We start from the raw sequence: 27,887 nt of genomic DNA on the forward strand, positions 1-27,887 counted from the left end.
GCAGCGTCTGGCTTCCTTTTTCCCCTGTAGATCTGACTGCTCCACCTGTCCTGCAGCAGCTCTCAACACCCTCTTCTAGGCTGTGGCGCCCGTGCTCCAGCGCTGGTGGCCCTCTGCACCGCCGGCTCCTGCTTCTTCCCGCTGCCTCTGCCTCTGCTGGGGCAGCAGGAAAAAGCGGGAGCTGGTGGCTGTGGTGCGGTGGGGCGCCGGAAACTGCTGCAGGACAGGGGGAGGAATCAGATCCGCCGGGGGAAGAGGGAGCCAGCCACTGCTAGGTGAGTGGTGCAGGGGGCCGGCGGCGGCGGCGCAGGGGATTCCCTTCATTATCACAGGAATCCCTTCTCTGTGTTCCCCGCAGTAGAGAGAGAAAGGCAGGAGCGGGTGGCTGTTTAAACTTGACGCACGCTCCTGCTTCTCTCAGCTGCGGGGAACAGGCATGTGCTGTAAATACGCACGGATTCCCGTCATAATGATGGGAATCCCCGCTCTAAACGGGTGTTCCCTGCTTCTTTACAGTAAGTAGTGGTGAAAGATGCACCGCTACTTACTGGAGCTTTGCACCTGACTCGTGGAATGCAAAAAACAATTAAAGAAATTTAAATTGCTCCCTACGAGAACACACAGCCCGGTTTTAGAACTGGTCGGTTCTGGAACTGAGAACTGATTAATTTCCAGAACAGAGGTGCCACTGTATATGAATATATATATATATATATATATATATATATATATATACACACATATTCACTCAGCACATTTGTGTCTGTCTTTTTTTATGAACCAGCAGAAAATACTTTATTCATTGTGGTATTATTCACAGGATACATATGCCATGGCTCCGGTCCATGTTCTTTACCAATATACCACGACCCACAAAATTTCTACTGAATACAAAACCTGATAGATTCCGCGATCAAATTTCTAAATTGTCTGTTCCAAAGATCGCGTTTCAGAGTGTTTAATAACATCAACATGCTGGTTTTGTGTGAAGTGAACTGACAGCAGAGGGTTTCCATGTTGAGTAATATGTGCACCCCCGCCACTGGAAACCTCTTGTATTCGAGTCGTCGCTGTAGACCTCATGTTCTAGAACACATGAAACCATTTTATTGTGGTTTGCTTGAAAATCGAATATTAGCCTGTGCAAGCAATTTGCAACAAAGGAAAAACCTATTTAATATGTTATATTTCTAATTCGCATATTAAAACATGGTACAAATAAGGGATGCTTTGTTCGGAGCTGCTTGGGTTCTTTTTTTTTTCCTTTTTTAATTCTATGTGACAGGCATTAGGATTTACTAGATAGAAACGTCTAACCGCAACCAAGAACAGCTTTCCTCCATTGGAAAAGGCTTATTGGACTGTGCACAATGTATATAGTGGATGACCACCTGGTTTAGATCTATTGTGGTGTTGTATGCAAATACCCAATGAAAATTACACTTTCCCATGATGCATTTCCAGTTTTTTTTCCCTCCTCCTATTTGCTCTTAGGAAATTCGAAACGTGTGTTCACTCTTAGGTTTTTCAACACTTCGTACAGTGTCTGTCTTGCCGTATTAACTAAATCACTGTAGGTTTCTACTGTGGCGTTACGAACAGTATTAGAAAACAAAATCTCTTGCCTAAACCGTGGGCACCTGCCCAAACAATATTTTGGTTCTAATACTTTAATGAAGAGTTAATGACAGCCTTTTGGCCCTGGGGTTGCCTGCTGTTTTCAAGGGCTGCATTTAGTTTTGGATAAGAAATGATTGCAGTGTTACAGTGCATAGGAGGAAACTATTAGGGTGAGATTTCCAAAGGTTTCTTGTTTTATTTTTTTGTTTTGTAATATTGTGCCAGCATTTCCTAACTTTTTCCAGTTGGCGCTCCGGTTAAAAGTTCGTCCTGGAGTCACTGATTTTATATTAGATGGATTTTCATACAGAGAGGCTACTTATTGGCTTGTTAGGTCTACATTAACACAGCCGTGGAGTTGACCTACTAATAGCATTTCTTACCTGTTAACAGGATAGGTCATAATAAAAACTTATAAAAACAGGAGAAACTCCAGCTCACATCCAAGGATAAAGTGAATACTTGCAGCTTTATTAGGTTTCCAAAACAGCAACCAGACACAAAAGACATAAACCAACGCGTTTTGGGCCGATTAAAGGAGTACTCCGGCTAAATTGTTTTTGTCCCTGACAGGAGCTGTCTAAAGCAGTGACAAATCCCCTTAAAAAACCTCCATTGCTCTGAACAGTTCCGAACTTTCTGTTGCCAGTTGATTTGAAAGAAAAATCCCCTGAGTTAACCTTTAAAGGGAACCAATCAGCCCAATCAAACTGATATGGTTCCCTGAACCGTCATATACAGCTCCTTTAGAAGCCACGTACATACCTGCCGCGGCTTCAGCAGTAGCTGTATACCGGAAAAAAAGCACTTTAATTACCCGGGCCCGTGACAGGCAGAGGCGGGGAGGTAGTCATTTGGGCGGTTCCCCGTCCATGTCTAGTCACTGCTTTCTGCCTGTCAACGGGCTCAGAGGGATGATTGATGGGCAGATAGGCCAGTAAGGGACCTCTCTGCCTGTCATTCATCCCCTCAGAGAGCGGTGACTAGACACGGGCGGGGAGCTGCCCAGATGGCTACCTCCCCGCCTCTGCCTGTCATGCGCCCGGGTGATTAAAGTGCTTTTCTTCTGGTATACAGCTCCCGCTGCAGCTGCGGCTGCTGCAGGAGCTGTATACAGTGGTTCAGGTAACCATATCAGCCCGATTGGGCTGATTGGTTCCCATTAAGCCCTTAGTCATGGCTCATTGCTGAACCAACTGAAATGTGTTGGAAGATGTGTTGACCGCCACTATATTAACTAATATGGAAATTATGAAGATCACACAGCTGTCACTGTCAGTCCAATTACAATGTTCAGAGTGGTGGTCATGCCAGCGTTCTATCACTCCATCAGATTAAACGTGTTTCCTGTAAAATAATAACCTGCATGGTTTTATCAGATTAACCATTGAGAGAGGGGACTAGGTGATGTTAGTGCCTTAAGAATTGGGTACCTTAAGAATTGAAAAATGTAAGTGTAAACTGTTCAGAACTTGTACACATCCATTTTAAAGCTTTTAGAAACTTTGCACTTGCTATTGCCCATACAGGACACAACATCGGTAAAGTCTAATAGGATATTTATGATTTGTCCCATGAGAAATAGACCCTAGTGGCAAGTTGCTGCCCTCACAATCGGTGTGGTTTGCACTGGAGCTTTGGGTCTTTTTTTATTTTTTATTTTCCAATATCATATAAAAATATCATAAACAGCATTACTGCCATTACCCAAAAAACAGAATACAGTGTATCTTCTGAGGATATATACTTTATACATAATATTTACAAATACTTCACGATTATTACTCATTAGACCAGTTTTTTTTCTTACCTTCACTAGTACCCTGTATGAGAACGCCACTGTGTGTCTTCTCTACCCCCTACAATACCTCCCAAGGCCTAGATATCCTATCTACATTTCTCACCATCTACCTCACGCCCTGCTTCACCAGCCAGGGCCCAGACACCCAGCCTCAAATCCATTGCCATATCAGCCCAATTCCCAACTGCAATATGTTCTCTCATACCCCAACTCGCTGGAACTTTTCAAGCTATTCCAACTTTTCTCAAGGCACCTTATATTTTTTATTGCCACCTTCATTCTGCCATCTTTTTCACTTTGGCCTGATACTCATCACCACTCAGTCCTGGCAGAAGACATCCCGGGACTCCAACCACTCCACAACGGGACCTTTTTTTTTTTTTTTGTATTAGAGCTTGGACCCAATGGCGGAACCATCATACTTATCCAAATTATCTAGAGTTATATATTGTCTTCCTCACTGTTCAGTTGTCCTGCTGGTTTCCTGTTTGGTTCCAGTTTATCCTCACATTTTATTTTGTATGGCATCCAAGGTACATCAGTATGTAGAGTATTAAGTTTTATGAATGAAGATACAAGCGCTTTAACTACAGAACATAATTTTTCCCTATTCGGGTAGACTGTATCCAGTTATAAGACAATTGCATTCATACCATATATTATATAGATTGTGTAAAACTGCAGAAACCAAATATAATGTAGAGTTTAGATTAAGTTAGTAAAGGGACAATTTCAAAAATATGTGAGATGTATTATTCTGCTTCGGCTGGTGCTCCACGATAGTTTTCCATTCCATGTTCTATCAATGTGTGATTAGGAAAATCTTTTTCATATGTCTCCATTACATATATTAGTCAAATGCAGGGGATAACCGCCCTGGAAATGTGATTAACAATAGAATTGACCTGAAGATCTTTCATAATTCCCGCAATCTTATTTAGTCCACCTATTATATCTGTAAGTTACAAAGAATGGAAGACAATGAATACCGTACTTAGAATCAAAATGGCTTTTAAAAAGTTCTTCTTCCTCTTCCAGCATGTCTCAGAATTACACCCTGACCCCCTGACTTTCCATTTTCTGAAACTCAAAATGACTTACAGTAAATGCTTGAAATGTTCCAGTCATTTGTTGTCCAGACAAAGAACGATCAACTTTCCCTCCCCAATTATTGTAGGTCTATTAGTCGGCCTATCTCCAGATACTTTTCCTGGCTCGTTCTTCTTCTTTTCCTACATTATGCCCTGAGACCTGTATTAATATAGTCTTATAGTATACATAGATATCTTACATTTATTATATACTTTTTAAACTATGTTAATAAAGTTTAAAGGACTTTATCCCTCGTCACCAAGCCTGTTCCCCAAATAATTAAAACTTGTGGCGTAGGTTATAAAAAATGTTCACACACCATCAAAATTATTATTTTATAACAACGGCCGTGATTATTATAGGAGTACCAGCCGTTGTTGTGGACTAATAATGGTCATTTACAGTGTGTATAGTGAGGTTGTATAAGGAGTGTCAGACCTCTCAGGATACTGGGTTGGCTGTCAGGCTTTAGGGGTTATCAAGGGGTTATCCAGCGCTACAAAAAAAATGCCCACATTTTTCCCTCTCTTGTCTCCAGCTCAGGTGTGGTTTGCAATTAAGCTCCATTTACTTCAATGGAACTGAGTCCCAAACCACACCCAATCTGGAGACGATAGAGGGGAAAAAGTGGCCATGTTTTTGTAACACTGGATAACCCCTTAAAGTTTTACTGCCCACTAAAGCAAAAAGAAAGCACTTGAGTGAAGCGTTCATCTAAGCGAAGCGCTCTGCTCATCAAGCCGCCAGGCTTCCAGCGCTGCTCTGATTTCTGCCACTCCTCCCAGCTGTATCCAATCCTGGGAAACTTCTCCCAGTTTCCCAGGATTGGATCCAGCTTTTCCCTGGCACCCGGAGTGGAACTACAGGGAGCGGAACAGTGCGGGAATTTCGGTGGCTTGATGAGCAGATCGCTGATCAAACAAAGGGATTTGCCTCGCTTAGATGAGCGCTTTGCTCAACTCTCGTTATGTAATTGTTACTGCTTTTGTTGTATAAATGGTTGCTGGGCAGTGTCCAGAGAGTGCTTAGTCTGAATTATTGGATTTCTTTTTCCAAAACCAAACAGAGCTGAAATGGGTTGTCCTTCTCCCATTTTTTTAAGTATGTTCCCTCGTTGATAAGCTTGCCTGGTATTGGAGAAACAAACCAGAGATCAACTGGAACACCTGGGAGACTACCCCCCCCCCTCACACACCCAAATGTGCACATTCCCTGTGGTGCTATCGTAGGCGATATGGAACATTATACAATAAAAATCTTATGTGTGTAATGCACAAATATGTCAGCTCTTTGACCGTGATGAGCGATCTTATTGAATAAACCCAAACACTTGGCATTTGACTCCCGGAGAAGTTGGATGCATACCTAGGGAGTCCTGGAAAACATGGATACAGCCTATGGCCTAGGGTTGCACTTAACTTCTCCAGCCACCGGGAGTTAAATGCTGAGTGTTTGGGTCTGGACGAACCGAACGTTCAGTAAGTTGGCTCATCACTAGTCCTTGAGAATAAAGATGATCGAACATCAGAAAATCTATATAACTCGAACCTTCCGCATTTGATTCCCGATGCCTTCCCAGTCCGCGGGGAAGGAGGAGACAGCCTGGGTACCGCCTGGAATCCCAGAATTCCAGGCGGTACTCGGTCTGTCTCCTTCTTCCCCACGGACCAGAAAGGCATCGGGAATTAAATGCTGAAGGTTCGACAAGGTTCGAGTTCTATAGAAACTAAGATTTTCCAATGTTCGATCATCTCTACTTGAGAATGAGAGAAGCTCTTTGTAGTCTATTTTGCCGATTTTCAGAACAGAGGCCACCCTTCTCTTTTTGTCCGATTCATCTGAGTTATATAATAAATAGCAGGAGAACCTTGTTTTTTGTAAGTTTCCGTAGACGTGTCCACCTACCACTTTGGTCAGCCATTGACGTGTCCTTGTTTAATTCTGGATCTGTCATCGTTGCCAGCTGGATACACGTGGCCTTACATAAAGTTTTTTTTTTTTTTCACTTTACCTTAGTAACTCGAATTTCTGCCTCTATCCCCCAACAAACGTGAAATAAACCTCCTGTACACATGTAATTGAATTTGCTGAATGAGCTCATGACACGCTGCGGGCACAGCATGTTCTGTTTAGGTAGGCTCACGCAGTTTAAACTTCCCCACAAATGTTTTCATGACTTAAATTGTTTGTAATTCGGAGACGGGCATATTTCAGACCTAAATGCCATCCCAAACACAGCGCTGTGAAACAACAGTCTTCCTCTTTCTCTTACCTCATAAATCTTCCCGGCCACATGACCCCGCTACAGATCTAGCGCTCGGCCCTCTTCCAAGCCTCAGAAAGTAGGTTGCTCTCTAAGGCCCAATAACATAAACTGACTGAGTATGAATGTAACACTATAAATTTTTTAATATAATAACACTCAAGCATGTAATCTCCTCTGCTCTCGGCCTCATTAGTGGCATTGATGCTACGTGTAATAATAACAAATGTTACTCCAAGATACATAGCGCTCGTGCTATATATACAGAAAAAGAACAAAAATTTACTGACATACCGGAAACTGTAATGTTTTGACAAAATAACAGGAGAAATGGCCTGAACCTTGCTGCTACCTGCCCATTAATAATTCCGATTTATTCCTCGTAATTACTATAATAAAATATTTGTTAGTATAATATACCTTTTTACTTTTGGTGCATAACATTTATAATGTTAGTTTATATAATCCACAGCTAAGAAACTTTTGTGAATATATTACATTACTGCATTAGGTATTTTCTACTGATCCTGTAGAGCCCAGAGCTGTAGTTAGAATTTTTCAGGCTTCAGAGCTGAAATCTTCCAACTCAATATATTTACAGTATAGAGAGTACGCTGCTGGTTTGCATTTTACACTGGGCGCAATATAGTATTTTGTTGTCAGTGAAAAAAGCTCTAAGAAATCTTAGTGGGAAAAAATAACTTTGTGAAACTTAAAGTGTAATTTAAATGTCATTTTTCAAGTATCAATAGTACAAGCGATTTTAAGAAACTCTTTTTTTATTAATATTTTTTATTAAGCAAAAGATTTTCCTTCTGTACTCAAAAAGCTGTTTTCCTACCTTCCCCCTCAGAAGAAGCAGGAATTCTATGTCCATTATGCTCTATGAAGGGGGGAATCCAGCGTTCTATCTGCCCGGACAGTCTCCAAACTGCTGGTATATTTCTCTCCTCTTCCTGCTCCCTCATCCCCCTCGGCCCCTCACCCCTCCATAAAACCTATCACAGAGTTTCTTAAAATCACTTGTACTAGGATTGGCTGTTGACTGTTTCCAGTAGCAACCAGCAGAACCATAGAAATTACATGTGTTTCTGTGCTCTCATTGGGGTCACCATCTCAGCCAGCATAACTTTCTATATGATGAAACTGCCTGGACTGACCCATACAAGGCAGCAGAGATGGTACTGGCTTTAGCAATGCTGATGCATCATGGGATTGTTAGCAGATTGTAAAAGGGAGAGGGTGTAGTTTGAAGTCTCAAAGTCAGGATGGTGACTGATCAGAGTGGTAATGAAATTTATAGATACAGCAGAACTAGGATGAAACAGATGACACCAGCAATAGTGATGGTGAATGTGCATTATATAGCCAAGAAAAAAAATCCAGGAGGCGGAGATGGTACTGGCTTTAGCAAAGCTGATGCATCATGGGATTGTTAGATTGTAAAAGGGAGAGGGTGCAGTTTGAAGTCTCAAAGTCAAGATGGTGACTGATTGGAGTGGCAATGTATAGATACAGCAGAACTGGGATGAAACAGATGACACTGCAACAATAGTGATGGTGAATGTGCATTATATGGCCAAGAACAAAAATCCAGGAGTGCTTCTTTATATTTAATAATGATATGTAAATGTCTGGACACTAGGAACGTTTCTACATAAGACGGATTTTGGCTATGTTCACACAACGCCTTAATATGGCTATATTAGCGGCTGTTATTTTAGAATGACATCAGTAATGATCATGACCATTATTTATGATTGTCATTATCAAACAACGGCCATTATTTTGCCTAAAAAAAGACGTTGTCTGAACATAGCCTTAGGGGCCTATTCCACGGGAGCGATAATCGGCCGAATCGGCCCGATTCGGCCGATCATCACTCGGTGGAATAGAGAAAACGATCAGCCGATGATCGTGTCATTGGCTGATCGTTTATTTAGGGCCAGACCTAAAATCATCGATCCCCCACTGCGCATTGCTACGGTGGAATAGCGGTGAGCGGCGGGCGACCGACAATTTGAGAAGCACCATACATTACCTGGCAGGACTTCTCCTCCGCTCCGTCTTCCTCCCCGGGTCCCGCAGCGCAGCATCAGCAGCTCTGGAGCGGCCTGACTGAGCTGTCAGACTACTCAGCCAATCACAGGCCAGGACCGCCACAGCCAGTGATTGGCTGAGTGGTCTGACAGCTCAGACAGGCGGCACTGGAGTTAATGCTGTGCCGCGGGACCCGGGGAGGAAGACGGAGTGGAGGAGAAGTCCTGCCAGGTAATGTATGGTGCAAGGGCTGCAAGGACATTGGTAACGATGTCCCTGCAGCCCTCGCTCAACAATCATCGGGCCGTGGAATAGGCCCAGTAAACGAGCGCCAATCTAGCAGATCGGCGCTTGTTTACATCGTTGATCGGGCCTTGCTCGGCCCGTGGAATAGGACCCTTAGTGTTCCTTCTTAGATGAGAATTCATTCTAGCTGGTTGGAACTGAAGCGATAAGCCAGACTCGGTCTTTCTGTAAGTATTTACGTACAGTCAACCTGCTGGCAGAAAAAGTCATTTACAATATTACAGTTTAGTCTCGATTGTAATTGCTTTTCATTAAACCAAATGAGTTTAGCAGTTGAACTCCCAATGTTAAAATGGTGCGGGGTCAGAAAGAACCAGTATTAAGGCAGAAAAGCTGAGCTTCCGGAGCATTTACATTCAGCCTTGTGCTAATAACCTGTCTGATTGGGTTGAGGTCAAAAGACTCTGCGACAGGGAACGGCGAAGGAGCAGAATAACGTTTACTTCAGCTGCTCGAAATAGTACGAGGTCGTGTAGAGTTTACCCAGATGAGGAACCGTGTGGAAGCAATGGTGGGTTTGATTACTGCTTTGGTCTTGAGCTCTTCTCCTGATTGCTCCACTTCAGAAGGTGTCTGGACGGATCGGCCATAGTCTCGCAGAAATTCGTAGAGGCCAGCATTAAGCAGATACGTTAGGATAACATTATGTAACACTCTACGTCTCCCGGGGGTCGTAATGATCACTCTTCAGCTTCTCTTTGTGCTCGATGACTTCATGTTTTCAAAGGGGTATCATTCTACCAAACATGCAGGATAACTGTATTGCCACCTTGTTGTCAGAATGATTGATGTAGACCAGTATAGCAAAATACGTTCAATGAAAGAGGTGTCCACCATTTTTTGTAGATGATGTTGAAACCACATGAATGCTATACAGTTTTAACAGAATAAGTTAAAGCGTTACTGTCATTTGAATAAGAAATGTTTGACATTTTTGACATTTTGACCAGTATAGCAAAATACGTTCAATCAAAGAGGTGTCCACCATTTTTTGTAGATGATGTTGAAACCACATGAATGCTATACAGTTTTAACAGAATAAGTTAAACGTTAAAATATTGTCATTTGAATGAGAAATGTTTGACATTTGACGCAAAGTTCTAACCGGTTGGGGATCTGAGTGCTGAGACCCCCTTTGATCACTACAGGTAACCAAGAGAAATGCATGACTGTTTGCTCCACTCCCCGGTTTACCACTTGGTCCGACTTGTTGCAGGAGATGAACTCCATAGACTTAGGGTCCTATTCCACAGGCTGATGGGGACCCGATCAATAATGTAAACGAGCGCCAATCTGCTAGATCGGCGCTTGTTTACTGGGCCTATTCCACGTCCCGATAATCGTTTAGCGAGGGCTGCAGGGACATCATTACTGATGACCTTGCAGCTCTTGTTTTAACATCATACATTGCCTACACATGTTGCAGGTCTTCTTGGCTGATTATCGCTCTGTGGAATAGGCCCCTTACAATGGTGCGCATCTTTTGCATGAAGCCAGATTGACTAGCAAGCTTGGGGGGGGGGGGGGGGAAGCGCACAGCTAAATGCTTCTCCCTGCTGTATCCAAAAAGAGTTAGAGTTGCATTTTCTACACAATCTGACACTGCCTGGTCTGATTGGACAATGTCATACTGCGTAGGGACATGCTGCCAACTGGTAACACCCAGTTGTCTTTTTATTGTTAACTTTTTAAGGAGAATAACAGAGCAACAGCATAACGGGGAGTTCCAAGAAAAGATGCTCCAGAGGTGTTATATTAAAGTTATTTTTTTCTTTCAAATGAACTGGTGCCAGAGATTTGTAATTCACTTCTATTAAAATTTCTTAAAGAAGAACGAAAACTTTTATTAAAGTATTATATCCCCCCCCCCCCAAAAAAAAAAAGTTATACAAATCCCCAATATACACTTATCACGAGAAATGCCTATACAGGGCTTTTTTTCCCTGCACTTACTACTACATCAAGGCTTCACTTCCTGGATAACATGGTGATGTCCCTTCCTGGCTAACATGGTGATGTTACTTCCTGGATGACATGGTGATGTCACTTCCCAGATAACATGGTGATGTCACTTCCTGGATAACATGGTGATGTCACGACCCGACTCCCAGAGCTGTGCAGGCTGTAGTTGCTGGAGAGGATGATGGCAGAGGGATGCTCAGTGTCCCTCCAGTGCCCTATGTCCCTTAGTGTCCCCCTGCCATCATCCTCTCCAGCAGCCACAGCCCGCACAGCTCTGGGAGTCGGGTCGTGACATCACCATGTTATCCAGGAAGTGACATCATCATGTTATCCAGGAAGTGACATCACCATTTTATCCAGGAAGTGACATCACCATGTTATCCAGGAAGTGACATCACCATGTTATCCAGGAAGTGACATCACCATTTTATCCAGGAAGTGACATCACCATGTTATCCAGGAAGTGAAGCCTTGATGCAGTAGTAAGTGCAGGGAAAAAGCACTTTATGTGCATTTCCCGTAATAAGTGTATATTGGGGATTTGTATAACTTTTGGGGGTAATACAATAATTTAATAAAAATTTTCCCCAGACTTTTCCTTTAAGTCTTCCAGTACTTATCAGCGGCTGTATGTCCTGCAGGAACCGGTGTATTCTTTCCAGTCTGACACAGTGCTCTCTGCTGCCACCTTGGTCCATGTCAGGAACTGTCCAGAGCAGCAGCAAATCCTCATAGAAAACCTATCCTGCTCTCCAGACTGGAAAAAATACACCACTACTTGCAGGACATACAACAGCTAGTACTGTACAACAAGTAATGGAATATGAGATTTTTTTATAGAAGTAATTCCAAATCTCTGGCACTTTCTGGCACCAGTTGATTTGAAAGAATTTTTTTTGGGTGAGCAACCCCTTTAAATGCTATGCATGTATTTACTAGAACAGGTTGGAAGAGCTGACAGGTTCTCTTCAATATAACTTTACTAGTCATGTTTATTCTATAATGAAGTCTATACAGTACATGTGCAATTGTTAGGGTGAGATCATACCTCTCCGTCCTTCTGGTCCGTTCACTCAGCTTTTTTACATTGTGAGTCTAGGTTAAAACAAACAGCTAAATGGATCTCCTTCTTTTCAATGGAAAACCATTTAGAATTAATTGTGAACAAAAAAAAAAAAGGGAATATTTTTTGACTGACATCTGTTTATGTGCAATAGAGAAATGTTGCCTATCTAGCGGGGTCTGTGAACGGCCAAAAGGGCACCATCTAAATAGACTCTTCTCATCTGAACATTGACCCCCTTTCTGATGTATGTTATACTTACCGTAGGATATTGAAAAGTTTATCGGTATAATAAATGTTTAGTTTTCATTGTATTTTTCTACGCGTCCAGGACAGATCTGAGGCACGTTATAGGCAGCTTTTAATTTGTAGGAATTGATGGTATTTCTTCCCTGTGTGTTTTAGGGAGGTAACCAGACGGCTACTGTTATTGCTCTGTGCTCAATGAGAGATTTTAATCTCACGCAAGAAACATGTCAGCTGGCGATACGAGACGTCGGAGGGCTGGAGGTTCTTATTAATCTGCTGGACACAGAAGAAATCAAGTGCAAGGTATGGAAGATGAACACATGTGCAAAGTGTTATAAACTATCCAATAAAACTAATACAAGTGTATAAAAACGTAACCACACAAAAACTGCGGGAGTGTCCTCGAGTTACCTCTACAGCTATATGAAGCTTTGTTGAGGCGATCAGTCATAGCCTGATACCGCTCATAGACATAGTATGCATCCCACTTTGACAGCTGTTAAAGGGATTATCCGGCAAAACTCGTTTTCTTTCAGATCAACTGGTGTCAGAAAGTTATATAGATTTGTAATTTACTTCTATTTAAAAATCTCAAGTCTTCCCGTACTTATCAGCTGCTGAATGTCATGCAGGAAGTGGTGTATTCTTTTCAGTCTGACACAGTGCTCTCTGCTGCCACCTCTGTCCTTGTCAGGAACTGTCCAGAGCAGGAGAGGTTTTCTATGGAGACTTGCTGCTGTTCTGGACAGTTCCTGTCACGGACAGAGGTGGCAGCAGAGAGCACTGTGTCAGACTGGAAAGAAAACAATATTTCCTGCAGGATAAACAGCAGCTAATAAGTATGGGAAGACTTGAGATTTTTAAATAAAAGTAAATGATAAATCTATATAACTTTCTGACACCAGTTAATTTGAAAGAAAAAGATTTTCTCTGGAGTACCCCTTTAAGATGTGCATAAAGCTGGGAGACTAAAGGCAGTAACTGACTGCACTTTTTTATGTGAATTGCCACGGTTTTGTGATTTGGTTGATTTTAGACAAGTAGTAAGTACATGGGAAGCGCATGATTTTTATGCCTCATGTATACAGTAGATATACTGTATACATGCAAGGGCAAACCTTATTTTTGAGGGTAGTTTAACATGGTGGAAGGACTAACCAAAGCATATTTTGTGTACCAGGTGTGGCATATTTTTCTGTTTTCTGTAGCCTTCTTTAGAGGACATAAAAAATGTTATTAAAGAGTACCTGCAGTTTTGTCAAAACTTTTTGACAGGACTTTTATCATGTCAAAAGTGTTGATCAGTCGGGGTCTAAGGGCCCTATTATACGGAGCCATAAGCGGGCCTATTTGGCCGAATATGGCTCCATGTAATAGAGACAACAATCAGGCAATGAAGCGATCATCGGCTGATCGTTGATTTAGGGTTTGGACCTAAAATCATTGGGCGCCGACCGCTCATCACTACGTGTAATAGCGATATGTGGCCGACAGCTGACAATTCTCCAAACACCTGACACGTTACCTCTCTCCGTTCCCAGTCTTCTCTCCTGTGCCCCGCAGCTTTAAATATATTCTTTTTTTTATTTATAGATTGGAGCTCTGAAGATCTTAAAAGAAATAAGTCACAATTCACAGATCAGAAGTGCTATAGCTGATCTCGGGGGACTTCAGACCATGGTCAAAATTCTTGACTGCCAGGACAAGGATCTGAAATGCCTGGCAGCAGAAACAATTGCAAATGTGGCAAAGTTCCGACGAGCCAGACGAACAGTGAGGCAACATGGCGGCATTAAAAGACTGGTAAATATTCTGTCCTTGTAATTGTCTGAAATTTCTACTTCTCTATGTACGCTATCCAAGTTTTCCAGGGCCGCATCCCTCTCGAGCCACCAGGAGTTAAAGGGGTACTCTGGCGCTGATAAAAAAGAACAACCAATCCAGAGTCTGTCTCTGTTTGAATTTCCTGCTGTTTGCAGGTCCCTAAGGCTACAGTTGGTGGCTTAATTTTTTCTTTACTTCCTGGTTTGGGCTTTCCCATGATGCACTTTGTCTCCTGCGATGTCTAACTGACTCTGCAAAACTGTTAGATGGCTTACAGCTTGCTCAGCCAATCAGAGCTGAGCAACCTGAGCCATCTGACAAAGGGAGGCTGGCCTAACAGGGCTTAGACCCGCCTCCCTCTTGATGATGTTATTGTCACAAAATGGCTGCCACAGAGCAGCCTGGGGTCAACAGTCATTAGGTAAGAATGAGTTTACTTCACTTCCTGGTTGGGGATTGAGGGGGAAAAGACAGGGAAGGGGGGCAGATAGGTGATTGAAGCATATTACAAAGTTATAAAACTTTGTAATGTGTTTCAATTACTGGGAAAAGGCTTTTTGCTGGAGTACCCCTTTAAATGCCGATAGTTTGGTTCCAGCTAACCCAAACTTACTGTAAGTTCGCTCACCTCTAGTCACAGTACATGGACAGTGCACACAGTGATGTCACAGTACAGAGATAATACACAGTGATGTCACAGTACATGAATAGTGTACACAGTAATATCATAAAATTAGGATAATCTGTATAGAAATATTCTACCGATTGATGTTACCTAGTGAGTAATGGCGCAGTAAATGGTTAAGTCATACCATGATATCACAACAAAGCAATAACGCACACATAATAGGCCACTAAGTTGCTATATCCACACAGCAAAACAATACACATGATAAAGTCATATACAGGAATATTGTACACATCGTGTCACAGTACAGGGATGATAAGAAAAGTCTTGTAGCTGAGAAGACATATTGCACCCAGCAGGTGTGACCGCGATCCTCCAGTAAAAATGTGCACCCTGCAACTAATACCTCAGTGATGCAAACATACTACAATGCTCAGGTGATTGCAGGACTAGAGCGCTTTAGGTTGCTATAGATACTAGGGATGTCACGATACCAGAATTTTGAGTTCGATACCAATACCAACTTTTTTTATTTCGATACTCAATACCATTTCGATACTTGGCGTATAACGCGCCCCCCCCCCATAATGATTCAATATAATGCGCCCCCCCCCCCAACTGCAGAAATAACGCTCCCCAATGTTCACTATGTAATATAGCTGACATGTTATCTATATTCTTCAGTTCGGTACTATTACAATGGTACAATATACAGTGGTGCCTTGAATTACAAGCATAATTGGTTCCGGGGCAGCGCTTGTAATCCAAATCCACTCTTTAACCAAAGCAAATTTTCCCATAGGAAATCATAGAAATCCAGACAATTGGTTCCACACCCCCAAAAATAAATATTTATCATTCTGAATAACATGCAAAACAGATGAAACAAACATTTAGAAACAGCAGAATCTGTGATATTATAAGTTACTGTACAGTAATGGAGAGGATGGGAAACACACTGGCTGACAGAGACTGCAGGGAGCATGAAGGAATGAACAGGGCAGATGTGGGCACATACATGCAGCTCTCTGTCTGGGGAGAGAGGGGTTACAGCTATGCAGAGATTACCTTCACAGTCCTGTCCCCTGAAGTAAGCCCCAGCCTGAAGTGGATCAGCTATGATTTGGAAGGTGAGGGAGACTTCCTGTGTCAGAGTACAGTGCTGTAGACCCCGCTATGCAGACCATGTCCCTCCCCCACTCCACCTCCAACCAAGTACTGGGAGCTCTTAAACCAAAGCAATGCTCTTAAACCAAGTCACAATTTTGAAAAACTGTGAGCTTTTAAACCAAAATGCTCTTAAACCAAGTTACTCTTAAACCAAGGTATGACTGTATTTTCATTTTAATTTACAACTTACACTGTACAAATGTTACAAAAGTTTAGTATTTTGTAGTTTTTTCGAGTCTTTTTTTAGTGCGCAATGATTTGCAGCTTTGAACACTGTTTACTGTGCGAGATTGGGAAGGTAGTATGGCTGACACGCAGTATAGTAGGTCAGGGGTAGTAGTTGTATGGCTGACAAGCAGTATAGTAGGTCGGGGGTAGTAGTTGTATGGCTGACAAGCAGTATAGTATGTTGGGGGTAGTAGTTGTATGGCTGACACGCAGTATAGTATGTTGGGGTAGTAGTTGTATGACTGACACGCAGTATAGTAGGTCGGGGGTAGTAGTAGTATGGCAGATGCACAGTATAGTAGGTTGGGGGTAATAGTAGTATGGCAGATGTACAGTATAGTAGTTTGGGGGTAGTAGTAGTAAGGCAGATGCACAGTATAGTAGGTTGGGGGTAGTAGTAGTAAGGCAGATGCACAGTATAATAGGTTGGGGGTAGTAGTAAGGCAGATGCACAGTATAGTATGTTGTGGGTACTAGTATGGCTGACACATAAAACAAGTATAGTATATTGGGGGTTGTAGTTGTATGGCTGACACATAACATTAGTATAGTATATTGGGGATAGTAGTTGTATGGCTGACACGCAGCTATACAACTACTACCCCCAACATGCCATACTAGTGTTATGTGTTAGCCATACAACTACTGTCCCCAACATACTATACTAGTGCTGACCCAGCACTAGTATAGTACATTGGGGATAGAAATAGTTTTAGTGGAGCAGAACCTTCACCTCCTGCTCCATGCTGCCCGGTCCCGGCGTCACTCCCCCCTCCCTCCCCGCTCCGCTGTGACTCCCGGCCCCCGCACACAGGCCGCAGCCTCCTCACTACAGGACAATCTCTAAAGCCATCGGCTGCTGCTTACGGAGCGGCTCGGATGCTGCTGACACAGCGGCATCTACACAGTTAAATAGCCGGTCTAACTGTGTAGATTCCGCTGTGAAGTGTCAGCAGCATCCGAGCCGCTCCGTACACAGTAGCCGATTGCTTTAGAGATTGTCCCGTAGTGAGGAGGCTGCGGCCTGTGTGCGGGGGCCGGGAGTCACAGCGGAGCACAGCCCAGTATGAATACCGCTCCATAGTGACAACGGCATGCCATACCCGGACGGACCCCGCTGGTTGCAGAACAGGGGTCGGCCAGTGGGTAGTGTGGGGTCAACCCCCGGCCGTGACACATGTGCTGTGGCACGCTGGCTCACTGACCTGCTTGACCGGGCAGCATGGAGATGGAGCAGAAGCTGGTGAGTTGGTAAGCGCGGGGGAGAGAGATGACACCGGGACTGGGCAGCATGGAGAAGGAGTTGGTGAGCCGCGCGGGGGGTGGGGAGCACACAGAGAACACGGCCGGCGCTCAGATAGCCGCCGGCCGTGTTCTCTGCACTATACTCTATGTTAAGCTACGCTATTGCACATCTTAACATAAAGTATCGATACCAGGAAATCCTGGTACCGAACCGTTTTTTTGCCCCGAATATCGATATTAGTATCGATATTTCGGTGCATCGTGCATCACTAATAGATACAACAGGAAGGGATATAATAAACCTGACTCTGCATATAACCTGCCCATGGAGAGCGTTCAGAGGCGATCAGAGCCTTCCATAAGTAACCAGTCATGAGCCCCGGCAATCACCACTTTATGTATATACTGGGGCTGTGGCTATGAACATTTTCGCTTTGCTAGCAGAACCAGGTTTTCTCTGGCAAAACATTTGTCGAGCTGTGAAAATGTCTCGGTTGTTTTTGCTTTATCAAAAACACTAAAAAGAAATCTGCCACAACCTCAAAAGAACATTCCCCCCCCCCTTCAAAATTCTACGGAAGATAAAACATCGATGTTTTAGAACCCGATACCGCAAAACCACCCCGATGTGTGCAGCCATAAAATTGACAATACCTCGACATGTCCAGTCCTATAATTACGTTTTGCCAATTTATGAAATTGCTGGGATTTTCATTATCCGGGGATTTATGGCCGGCAGATTTATAACTTGTAAAGTTTATGAGCAGAATTAATTAATCATTGACAGCCGGGCAGTATACTGCATTAGCGGTGGCTCCGCCTCCCTTGGCTCCGGAGTTCTGCTCTTCAATAAGTAATTTTCCAGTTCTAAGACTGACTCAATCTGAAAGAAGAAAATATCCATTTGAGATCTTAAAAAAATTAAAAAAAAATGGGGGGTGGGGGGGGTGGGATGCAAGTTTTGTGGGTATGTTCCACATCTGGAAAATACCAGTTAATAAAAATTAATAGATGCCTGATGAGAAGACACTTGTATGTAATACAAACAAGAGCAGTCCTGAAAGCTGAAGAGGGAAGGAAAGTCCCAGTCACCGGAGAGTATAGTGTTTGTATAGTAGTTACACTGTATATCCACCATATTACTTTTTTTTTTCCTTACAGTGTAAAACTATTATTACATTGCTGAACAAATCACTCACATTTCTTCTTACTGCTCATAGAGTCCCTGTTCCGGAAAATACTTGTATTCCACATTAAAGGGGAACTTTAAAGTTAAATTTATTTTTGTTTTTTTTCAAATCAGTTGGTATCAGGAAGTTACATGCATTTGTAATTTACTTCTATTTAGTATTTCTATTGTTCTATTCTTCTTTTACTTCTATTTCTATTCTATCTCCAGAATTCCAGTACTTATCAGCTGCTGTAGGTCCGTCAGGAAGTGGTGTATTCTTCCCATTCTGACACAGTGATCTCTGCTGCCACCTCTGTCAGGAACTTCCCAAAGCAGTAGCAAACAGTAGCAAAACCTCTATTTAATTGGACAGTTCCTGACATGGACAGAGGTGGCAGCAGAGAGCACTCTATCAGACTGGTAAGAATCTAGGCATTACCATTCCATTTGTTCATACATTGTGTCCCTTTAGAGACATGTAAATAAATGATTGGCCCAGAGGGCCTGCAACATCACAACGCCGAGCCTGGAAGCCAGGAAGGGGAGGGCATATTAATATTTTTAATCACTGACTCCCCAGGCATTTACTTAAGGGGAACCTGTCAAGACAATATTATCTAATCTATCGCTATCATTATACAGAGCAGGAAGAGCTGAGCAGATTGATATATATTTTTTATGGGAAAAGATTCTGTATAACTTGTAACATGTTGATTGAAATCCCTGACCATTCTGTGATAAGGAGTCAAGTGGGCGGAGTCACTTAATGGACAGGACTCTTTAGCATGGAATCATCAGAGATTTCAATCAGTAAATTACAGGTTATACTGAATCTTTTCCTGTTAAGTTATATATCAATCCGCTCAGCTCCTTCTGCTCTATAACATGATGCCGATAGCTTTGGTAACATTTTAATGGTGACAGATTCCCTTTAAAAACTCTCCTGCTAGGAATATACTGATATTGACCCATATAAAAGCTTTCCGTTTTAAATCAGTTTAAAGTTGGGTAAAAAAACACGAATGGGTGACATAGTCATATTTTAGTCATATATATATATATATATATATATATATACTGAGTTCTGATGTATACATTATCCATTGTCTTCCAGGTTGGATTGTTGGACTGTGTCCCTATGACAGCGACCAACCTGACCCCAGAACAAGAGAAGGACATTGAGGTTGCTCGCTGTGGGGCATTGGCGCTATGGAGTTGTTCCAAGAGCACAAGGAATAAGGAAGCAATCCGTAGAGCTGGTGGCATCCCATTACTGGCAAGATTGCTGAAATCTCCGCATTCAAACATGCTGATACCTGTGGTGGGCACCCTGCAGGAGTGCGCGTCTGAGGTGAGTATCAGCACCATGCAGTATTGGGAAGAGCTGCAGCGACACATACCCTAACACCTATTTTATGTGAAAGATAATATATTACATGTTATTTTTGAGACTTACAGTCTATCATCCTATCACACTGAAATCTTCTTATTTATGTGCCTGTTTATTGAAATATTTTGGTTCCTTTTTCTAATTTATTGCTTAACCCCTTCATGACCAAAGGTGATTGATGCACGGATGTCCGGGTCAAATTAGTGCAATGTTCCGTCTCGTCTTCTAAGTTCCACAGCGCTTTTATTTTTCCACCTAGAGGGCTGGTTGGGGTGTCATTTTTTTCCGCCATTATCTGTACTTTTCATTGGTATCATATTGGTGTAAGAGAAAAATTTTGACTATGTTTTATTAATTTTTTCCAAAATATAATTAAAAACTTTTTTCCCCACTTTTTATTTATGCTGTTCACCGCGCGGGAACAGTTTTGTTAAATTTCAATAGATCGGACAATGCCGCACGCTACAATATGTAATATGTTTATTTATTTTTTAAATTTTATTTTTGTAATATGAAAAAGGGGTAATATAAATCTTTATTGAGGCATTTTACTAGGTTTTTTTTAATGTTTTAAAGCTGTCTTTTATTTTTATGTTACACATTTTGTATTGCATATATAAGTCCCTTAGGGAGCTTCTATATGCAATGCTCTGATTGCATATACTGATGAATGCTATGCCATAGCATCACATTCATTAGTATTATCAGGGATCTTTGCATAGAGTCTGCCTGAGAGCAGACTCTATCTACAGATCGCCGATCCGACATCCGATCCGACGATTAAGACCTCTTATCAGGAAATCCGGACGCATTTCTGGACCTATAGGGTTACATTAGTCACGGACATCCTTCATGATTCCATTACGGATGTCCGCATAGAAGTTTATGGGAGTGTCCAGAATTCCGGAGACTTTTCTAATTCGCCTCCAGAAAGCATCCGGAATTCTGGATGCTACAATATATTTTTTATTCCTGATCAAGAAAACTTGAAGCCACTTGTGTTGATTTCCTGAACGAAAATACTGATGACTGTCAGGAAATCCTAATGGTTTCTTGAAGCCTCCTGATCAGTATTTCCTGATAGTAAAAACTGACAAGGAGATGTGAAGGGGGCCCTAAAGGTATCTGCTATCCATGCGGTAGAGCACATCTAGCTTACTGATCGGGCTTCAAGCACTGGAACATGGGCTGATGAGAACAGAGATCAGACTGTCCAACATGGCAGAGTCCATTGCTTTAATCTGTTCTAAAGCGCCAACAAAGAATGAATGCAGAACTGTCCAAGCATGTGCACTGATGCTCCGTTCTCTACAGTAAAAAAAAAACTAACAAAAAAAAACAAGCTTCAAGATGTTAGCATTAAAAACATTTCAGTACTTGTACTTTTCATACTGTTGTTTGGGAAAATTAGGTGATAACTAAGTTGACTCCTATAGTAGATGCTTTTCTATATTTCTGGTTGTACAGCTGTATTGGAGCAGGGTAAATGTTCCTCTATAACTTTATCAATTTAAACAAGTCTTCCATTACTTATCAGCTGCTGTATGTCGTGCAGGAAGCAGTAAATTCTCTCCAGTCTGACACAGTGCTCTCTGCTGCCACCTCTGTCTGTGAGAGGAACTGTCCAAACCAGGAAAAGTTTTCTATGGAGAATTGCTACTGCTGTGGACAGTGGTGGCACTAGAGACTGGAAAGGATACACCACTTCCTGCAGCAAATACAGCAGCTGATAAGTACTAGAAGACTTGAGATTTTTAAATAGACGTAAATTACAAATCTGTGTAACTTTCTGCCACCTGTTGATATGGTAAAAACCTTTTTTTTAGATGCTTCTAACAAGTAGTGGAAAGCAGAGGAACGATTTAATAACTTTACACAAGATGACATTCCAAGTGATTATTTATTTTAAAGCGGTAGTCCGGGCAGGAGGGCTTTTTTCACTATGGCTGGGGAGGGGGTGGATCAAAGCAACAACATCAGCTTACCTTCCGGGTTCCATCGCTGGGTCCTGCATCCCGCTTCTCCGTTCTCCGGTTGCTTCCTAGTCTATGATGTAATGTTTTAAAGGGGTTGTCCGGCGCTAAAAAACTCGGGAAGATCCGCCGGCCGCCCGAAGAAGACGTCACTGCTGAGGATCGGAGACCGTGGTCGGCACGTGACAAGTGAGTATAGCGCACCACACTTCCGGGTACACGGGTGGGGGTTGTGGGACACGGGGAAGGGGGCCATTCACAGACATAACATACATTACAAAGTTGTATAACTTTGTAATGTGTGTTATTCTGTGAATAATTTTTTAGCGCCGGACAACGCCTTTAAGTCCGCTCAGCCATTTAGTGGCTATAATGGGCTCCCACCTCTTAAGCCGCGTCATAGACCAGGAAGCGACCAGGGACCAAGGGTAGTATGTTGTTGCTTTCATCCACCCCTTGCCCAGCCATAGTGAAAAAAGCTCTGAGTTCCCCTTTAAGGAATCTGTTGTAAAACGTACGTTAATAGAGTATTATATTTATTTATTCAAACTCAACTAAATTCTATCATATATTTTTACTATTAACTATTTCATTTTCAAATTCTGAAAATCCAATTGTTACCACGTAAAGTATTTTATGAAATAGAAAGTAACTATATAAAGTTTTACAAACACAGCAAAGTTCAGCGTGATTAGAAGTCAGAGGGGAGTTCAGATATTAAAAGGTCTCTGCAGTTTATACTCATAATATTATTACACCATAATATCTTGTGAAAATCTGACCCGTCGTTCGCTCGGTCTTGGCACGAGTTTACGAGTATAATTGTGGTTTTATACTTTTTATGTTGTTGAATTTCATCCCCCCCCACACACACACTCGAGTGTAGAATAAAACTCCTACCTTTTATATTAAGAAGCCATTACTCTGTTTTTCACATAAATACGGCACTTTCATCTGAAGATTAATGTTTCTGGAGGCGCGAAGCTAAAACATCTGCCCGTAAACTAAGCGAAAACTATGTTTTCTGTTTAATCCTCCATTAGTGTTTATTCCGGAAAAACAAGATATAATGTTACCGTCTACGTTTACTATGGTCTTGTTACTAACATTTTTAATAATTAAAGCTGCCTGATGCGGTAAACCCTAAATAAATCAGCCCAAAAATAAAAAATATCATAAAGTGTTTTTTTTTTGGGGGGGGGGGGGATTTTGGGGGAAAGTGATAGCATCTCACAAGCTGCAATAGCGATCTTCCTTATAAGATTAAATGCAAAGGTAACAGCATCAAGGCGTAGTAAAGTGCAAAAAATGAGATATTTATTCCCTCATGGCAATAACATAGCAGCAACGTTTCGACAACACGGTCTTTCTCAAGCTGATACAATATACAAATGAACAGGGTATATATACAACATACAACCAATCACATGTTAGGGCTAGCCAGTAGTTGCCAAGTACATAATTAACTTTATTAACCCTCACCACCCAAATAAAGTGTGTCAGTGAACATAGTAACTCACGTATTAAAAGCAGACAATATCCCAGGACTTGTATCCAACCAACTCCACGGTACCGCTAAAGCGCGCTGACATCGGCGTCTTGCCGGTGTCACTGCGCATGTGCAGGGTTTAGCCAATCAACAGTCCGCTGATGCTAACACATCGGTCAGCTGACCGGTGCTATAGCAACCGCGACGCTCACACGGCATGATAGTACAAAACAGAAAAAAGGAGACAGAATCAGGATAAAAACCAATATAATTCAGTTCACATGATAAGTGGACCTCGGTCTGTATCATGTAGCTTCCATTATCTGAAAAAATATAAAAAGTAAAAATAAATAAAGTCCATGATCGTTGCGGGCAAATCAACAAGCATACATCGGTAACAAACCGCAGAAGCTGTCACAGAGCAGCGTTGTCCAACTTGTGTATCTTCACCATATGAGGCTAGACCCGCAGTCCTTCAAGTCCAACTAACGGCATAGAGGCGCTTTAGTGTGTACCGTCCCAATATGCGCCGTCCTGTCCCACTCAGCTTCCCGATGGACACGGGGACAAACATACAAATGTATGAATGTACAAACTCTTACGCAGTGGCACAGGAACTCCAGATGGCAATATGTAGAGCTTTAGTTGAGAACACGCCAGACTTGCCGTAAATATAGCATTATATGCTTGGCTGTCATCATCACCGATTCCCCACCTATGGAGGTCGTGCAGGTATCAGAGCCCGCTCCGGGCGTTCCATTTCTGCTACACGGTGACGAACTGATAGCGTATCACATAGCTCACCTAATCCATGCCAGATATAATGTCATCATAAGACGCATCACTTTCATGCCTATGTGAATGAGCGCCAAAGAGGTCGCTGAGAAGATATCGGCAGCACGCAGTCATAGATGACTCCTTGAAAAGGCTTCATGCACACTATGGACTGTAATTCATGACGGTAGCCATTCCAGCTTGCTAAATGGTGGTATGCTTGTGCCCAAAAAAGGAGGAAAAGAAAGAAAGGATAATTCTTCATGATCATGGTACACATAGATAGTGTGAACTGCAAAATTGCAAAAAAAGGAAAAAGGGAAAAACACAAAAAGAAAAAAACACAGCTAATTTGGGTATACTCATCATGCCATTCAAAAAGTAAAAACCCACAAAAACTGAATCCAACCAATGGAGAGTCGAGAACAAGTCACTGGGGTAACTGCAATGAACAAAGTAAAATAGTTAATATACATGATCTAAAAACATTTAAAATCAAACACAAATGTATATTGTAAAAATACTGACGAGGAATATCACATACCTGGAAGTACCTTGTACTCAAGGTTGAGTCCCTTAGGACTCAGCGTCTCAAGTACAAAGATCCATCTAAGCTCTAGTTTTTTAAGCCTCAGTTCTCTGTTTCCGCCTCTAACCAGTGGGGGTACATGGTCAATCACTCTGAACCTGAGCTGGCTCACTGTATGCCCTGCTTCACTAAAATGTTTCGGAATGGGCAACTCTGTTTTCTGTGTCCTTATCGTGCTTTTATGTTGTTGTATTCTATGTCTGACCTCCTGCGTGGTCTCACCGATGTAATATAGACCACAGGGGCATACGATCATATATATGACAAAGTCCGATCTACAGGTAAATCTCTGTTTTATTGTAAATTGTTTGGTGGTGTGTGGATGTGCAAATGTCTCACCTTTCAAAAGGTTGCTACAACATGAGCAGCCAAGACAGGGAAAACAGCCCATCTTGGCTAAACCTAATGTAGTTTGTCGCGGTCCCCTGGATACTCCAATATCTGATTTCACAAGCAGATCTTTAATGTTCTTAGTCCTCTTATATGACATCATCGGAGGGTTATTAAATTCCACTACCTTGGGACAACCTTTACTCAGTATACCCCAATTACTCCTCAAAATGCCCCCAATACGTCCACTAAGGGGACCATACGTAGATACAAACGGTATACGTGGTGTGGCCATACGTGTCTCTCTCCCGTGTATGGAATCCCTATTCACATTTTTAACCTTTTCACAGTGTCTCTTGACCAGTGCTACAGGGTAACCACGTGCAATGAATTTACCACACATCTCATCTAATCTGTGGTCAACCACAGATTCGTCAGCCACTACCCGCCGGACCCTTAATAACTGGCTCCAAGGTAACGAATCAACCATTTTCCTGGGGTGATTACTTTGATAGTGTAAGATGTTATTCCGATCAGTCGGTTTTACATAGAGATCAGACTCAAGACCACCATTGCTGATACTAATAGTAGTGTCTAAAAACTGTATGTGATCACTTGACCAAACCAATGTAAACTTGAGATCCTCATGTGTCTCATTCAATACCCCCAAGAAAGACTCCAATTCCGGGACGGTCCCGTCCCAAATCACAAAGATATCGTCTATATATCTAAGCCAGCTACGGACGTGTCTCCAGTAAGGTGATGTATAGACAACCTCCTCCTCGAGAACCGCCATGTAGATGTTAGCATAAGTGGGGGCCACATTTGACCCCATGGCGGTCCCCCGACGCTGCAAGAAAAAATCGTCACCGAACGCAAAGTAATTCTTACGTAGGATGAATTCAAGCAACGTCAGGAGGAGGTCGGCTCGTTCCGGGGACACGTCCGAGCTGGCCAGCTTTTTCTTAACCGCATCCAAGCCCCTGTCATGAGAAATAGACGTGTATAGTGAAACTACGTCAAATGATGCCAGTATACAAGTGTCAGTTACAGTTACTGTGGAGATTTTAGAGAGAAAGTCAGAGGTATCTTTCACATAAGACCGTGTATTCGTCGCAAAGGGGCGTAACACACGATCCAAAAAAATGGAGGTATTAGCGAAAATAGACCCCCTGCCGGACACAATAGGTCGTCCAGGGGGTGAGGTCAGGCTCTTATGTATCTTTGGAAGTGTATATATAACAGGAACAACTGGATAGTCCAGAATCAAAAAATCTGCCAACTTATCATCAATAAGTCCGGCCTCCTTGGCTCTCGACACCAAACCCACCAATTCTTTCTGAAAGACTGCTGTAGGATTATGGGATAATTTAATGTACACATCTTCATCATAAACCTGTCTATGGATCTCATTTATATACATCTCTGTGTCCATCACCACTAAAGCCCCGCCTTTATCGGCGGGCTTTATGGTGATCCTTTTGTCCTTAGATAAATTGTTCAGGATAACTCGCTCCTCGTTGGTAAGATTATAGTGTATGTTACCTCTCTGTTCAGTTTGTCTCAAACCCTCTATCTCCCTTTGTACAATTTGTATATAGGCATCTACACAGGGGTTTTGTACATATGGATGAAATGTACTCGCTACTGATAAACCATAATCCCTCAAACATAACATGTGAGATTCATCATCCTTGTTAGTTACAGGGGTATCGTGTTCAGAAAAAAATACTTTCAATTTCAATTTCCTAAAGAAGCAATGGAGATCAAGATCAAGTCTAAACCAGTCCACATTAGTGATCGGGCAAAATGAAAGACCTTTCGCCAGAACACCAATCTGTTCATCCGACAACGTTAATGAAGAAATATTTACCACCAGTTCATGGTCAATAGTTGATCCTAATTGCGTTTCTGTCCCTGTCGCGTGGTCACTCTGTTGTCTTTTCCGTCTTTTCCAATGTTTCCGCCCCCCACGGCGTGTCCTCTTCCTCGGCCAGCAGGGGGTCCTTTGTCCAAAAAAGCCCCCGTGTTGTTAGCTTGTGAACTCTGAGGTGTATCATCTGTGGAATCCGAATCCCCTGAAGTGAAACCGAAGTTGTCCTTACGTGGTTTGAAATTACGTCCACGTTGTCCTCGACGTCCTTTGCCCTTCCTTCTGGAATCCTGCGAAAAATCAGCTGTATATTGCCAGTCATAGACATGTCCATTAGTATAGTCATCCAGATCCCTGAACCACTTATTTTTCTTAGTGTCTTCCAATTCCTTAGTATACTTAGTAAGATTAAAATCAACTTTGGAGGACATCTGTGTCCAATCTTCACCACCCACAGTAGATTTTAATTGCGTCTCAAGATCTGTAATCTTTCTCTTACTAGAGTCCGCCTCTATTTCCAAATACTCCACATTTAGTAGCATCAGGTCATAGGAGAATTTATTGCATATTTGTTCAAATTTAGTGCAAAATGGCTTATTATTAGGTAACAAAGTTGGTCTTACGTGTGTCCTCAGTCCACGCGGAATCCTTTTTGCTTTGCAATACTCCGTGAGTGTGGTCAGGTGTAGCTCCATAGAAACCAGATGACGTTTCTCACTTTCCCATTTCTTCCTTAGTATATCCACTGTGGGGGTTTTCAAAAAAGTGCTATCCGGCTTCCTTCCATCCAAGATACGCCTAGCATCC

The 27,887-nt window shown here is 42.3% G+C and overlaps 1 protein-coding gene across 3 annotated transcripts in view; it reads left to right on the top strand.

Moving 5' to 3' along the window:
- ODAD2 (outer dynein arm docking complex subunit 2) overlaps positions 1–27,887 on the top strand; it is a 121,726-nt gene that overhangs the window by 39,196 nt on the left and 54,643 nt on the right. For all 3 annotated transcript variants that reach the window (XM_069959015.1, XM_069959016.1, XM_069959017.1), the window contains 3 exons: positions 12,553–12,699; positions 13,990–14,199; positions 19,777–20,013. In XM_069959015.1, coding sequence (XP_069815116.1) covers positions 12,553–12,699; positions 13,990–14,199; positions 19,777–20,013 — 594 coding nt within the window. The remainder of the gene's footprint in view (positions 1–12,552; positions 12,700–13,989; positions 14,200–19,776; positions 20,014–27,887) is intronic.

The sequence above is a fragment of the Dendropsophus ebraccatus genome, chromosome 2 (genome assembly GCF_027789765.1).
Source record: "Dendropsophus ebraccatus isolate aDenEbr1 chromosome 2, aDenEbr1.pat, whole genome shotgun sequence".
Lineage (NCBI taxonomy): Eukaryota > Metazoa > Chordata > Amphibia > Anura > Hylidae > Dendropsophus > Dendropsophus ebraccatus.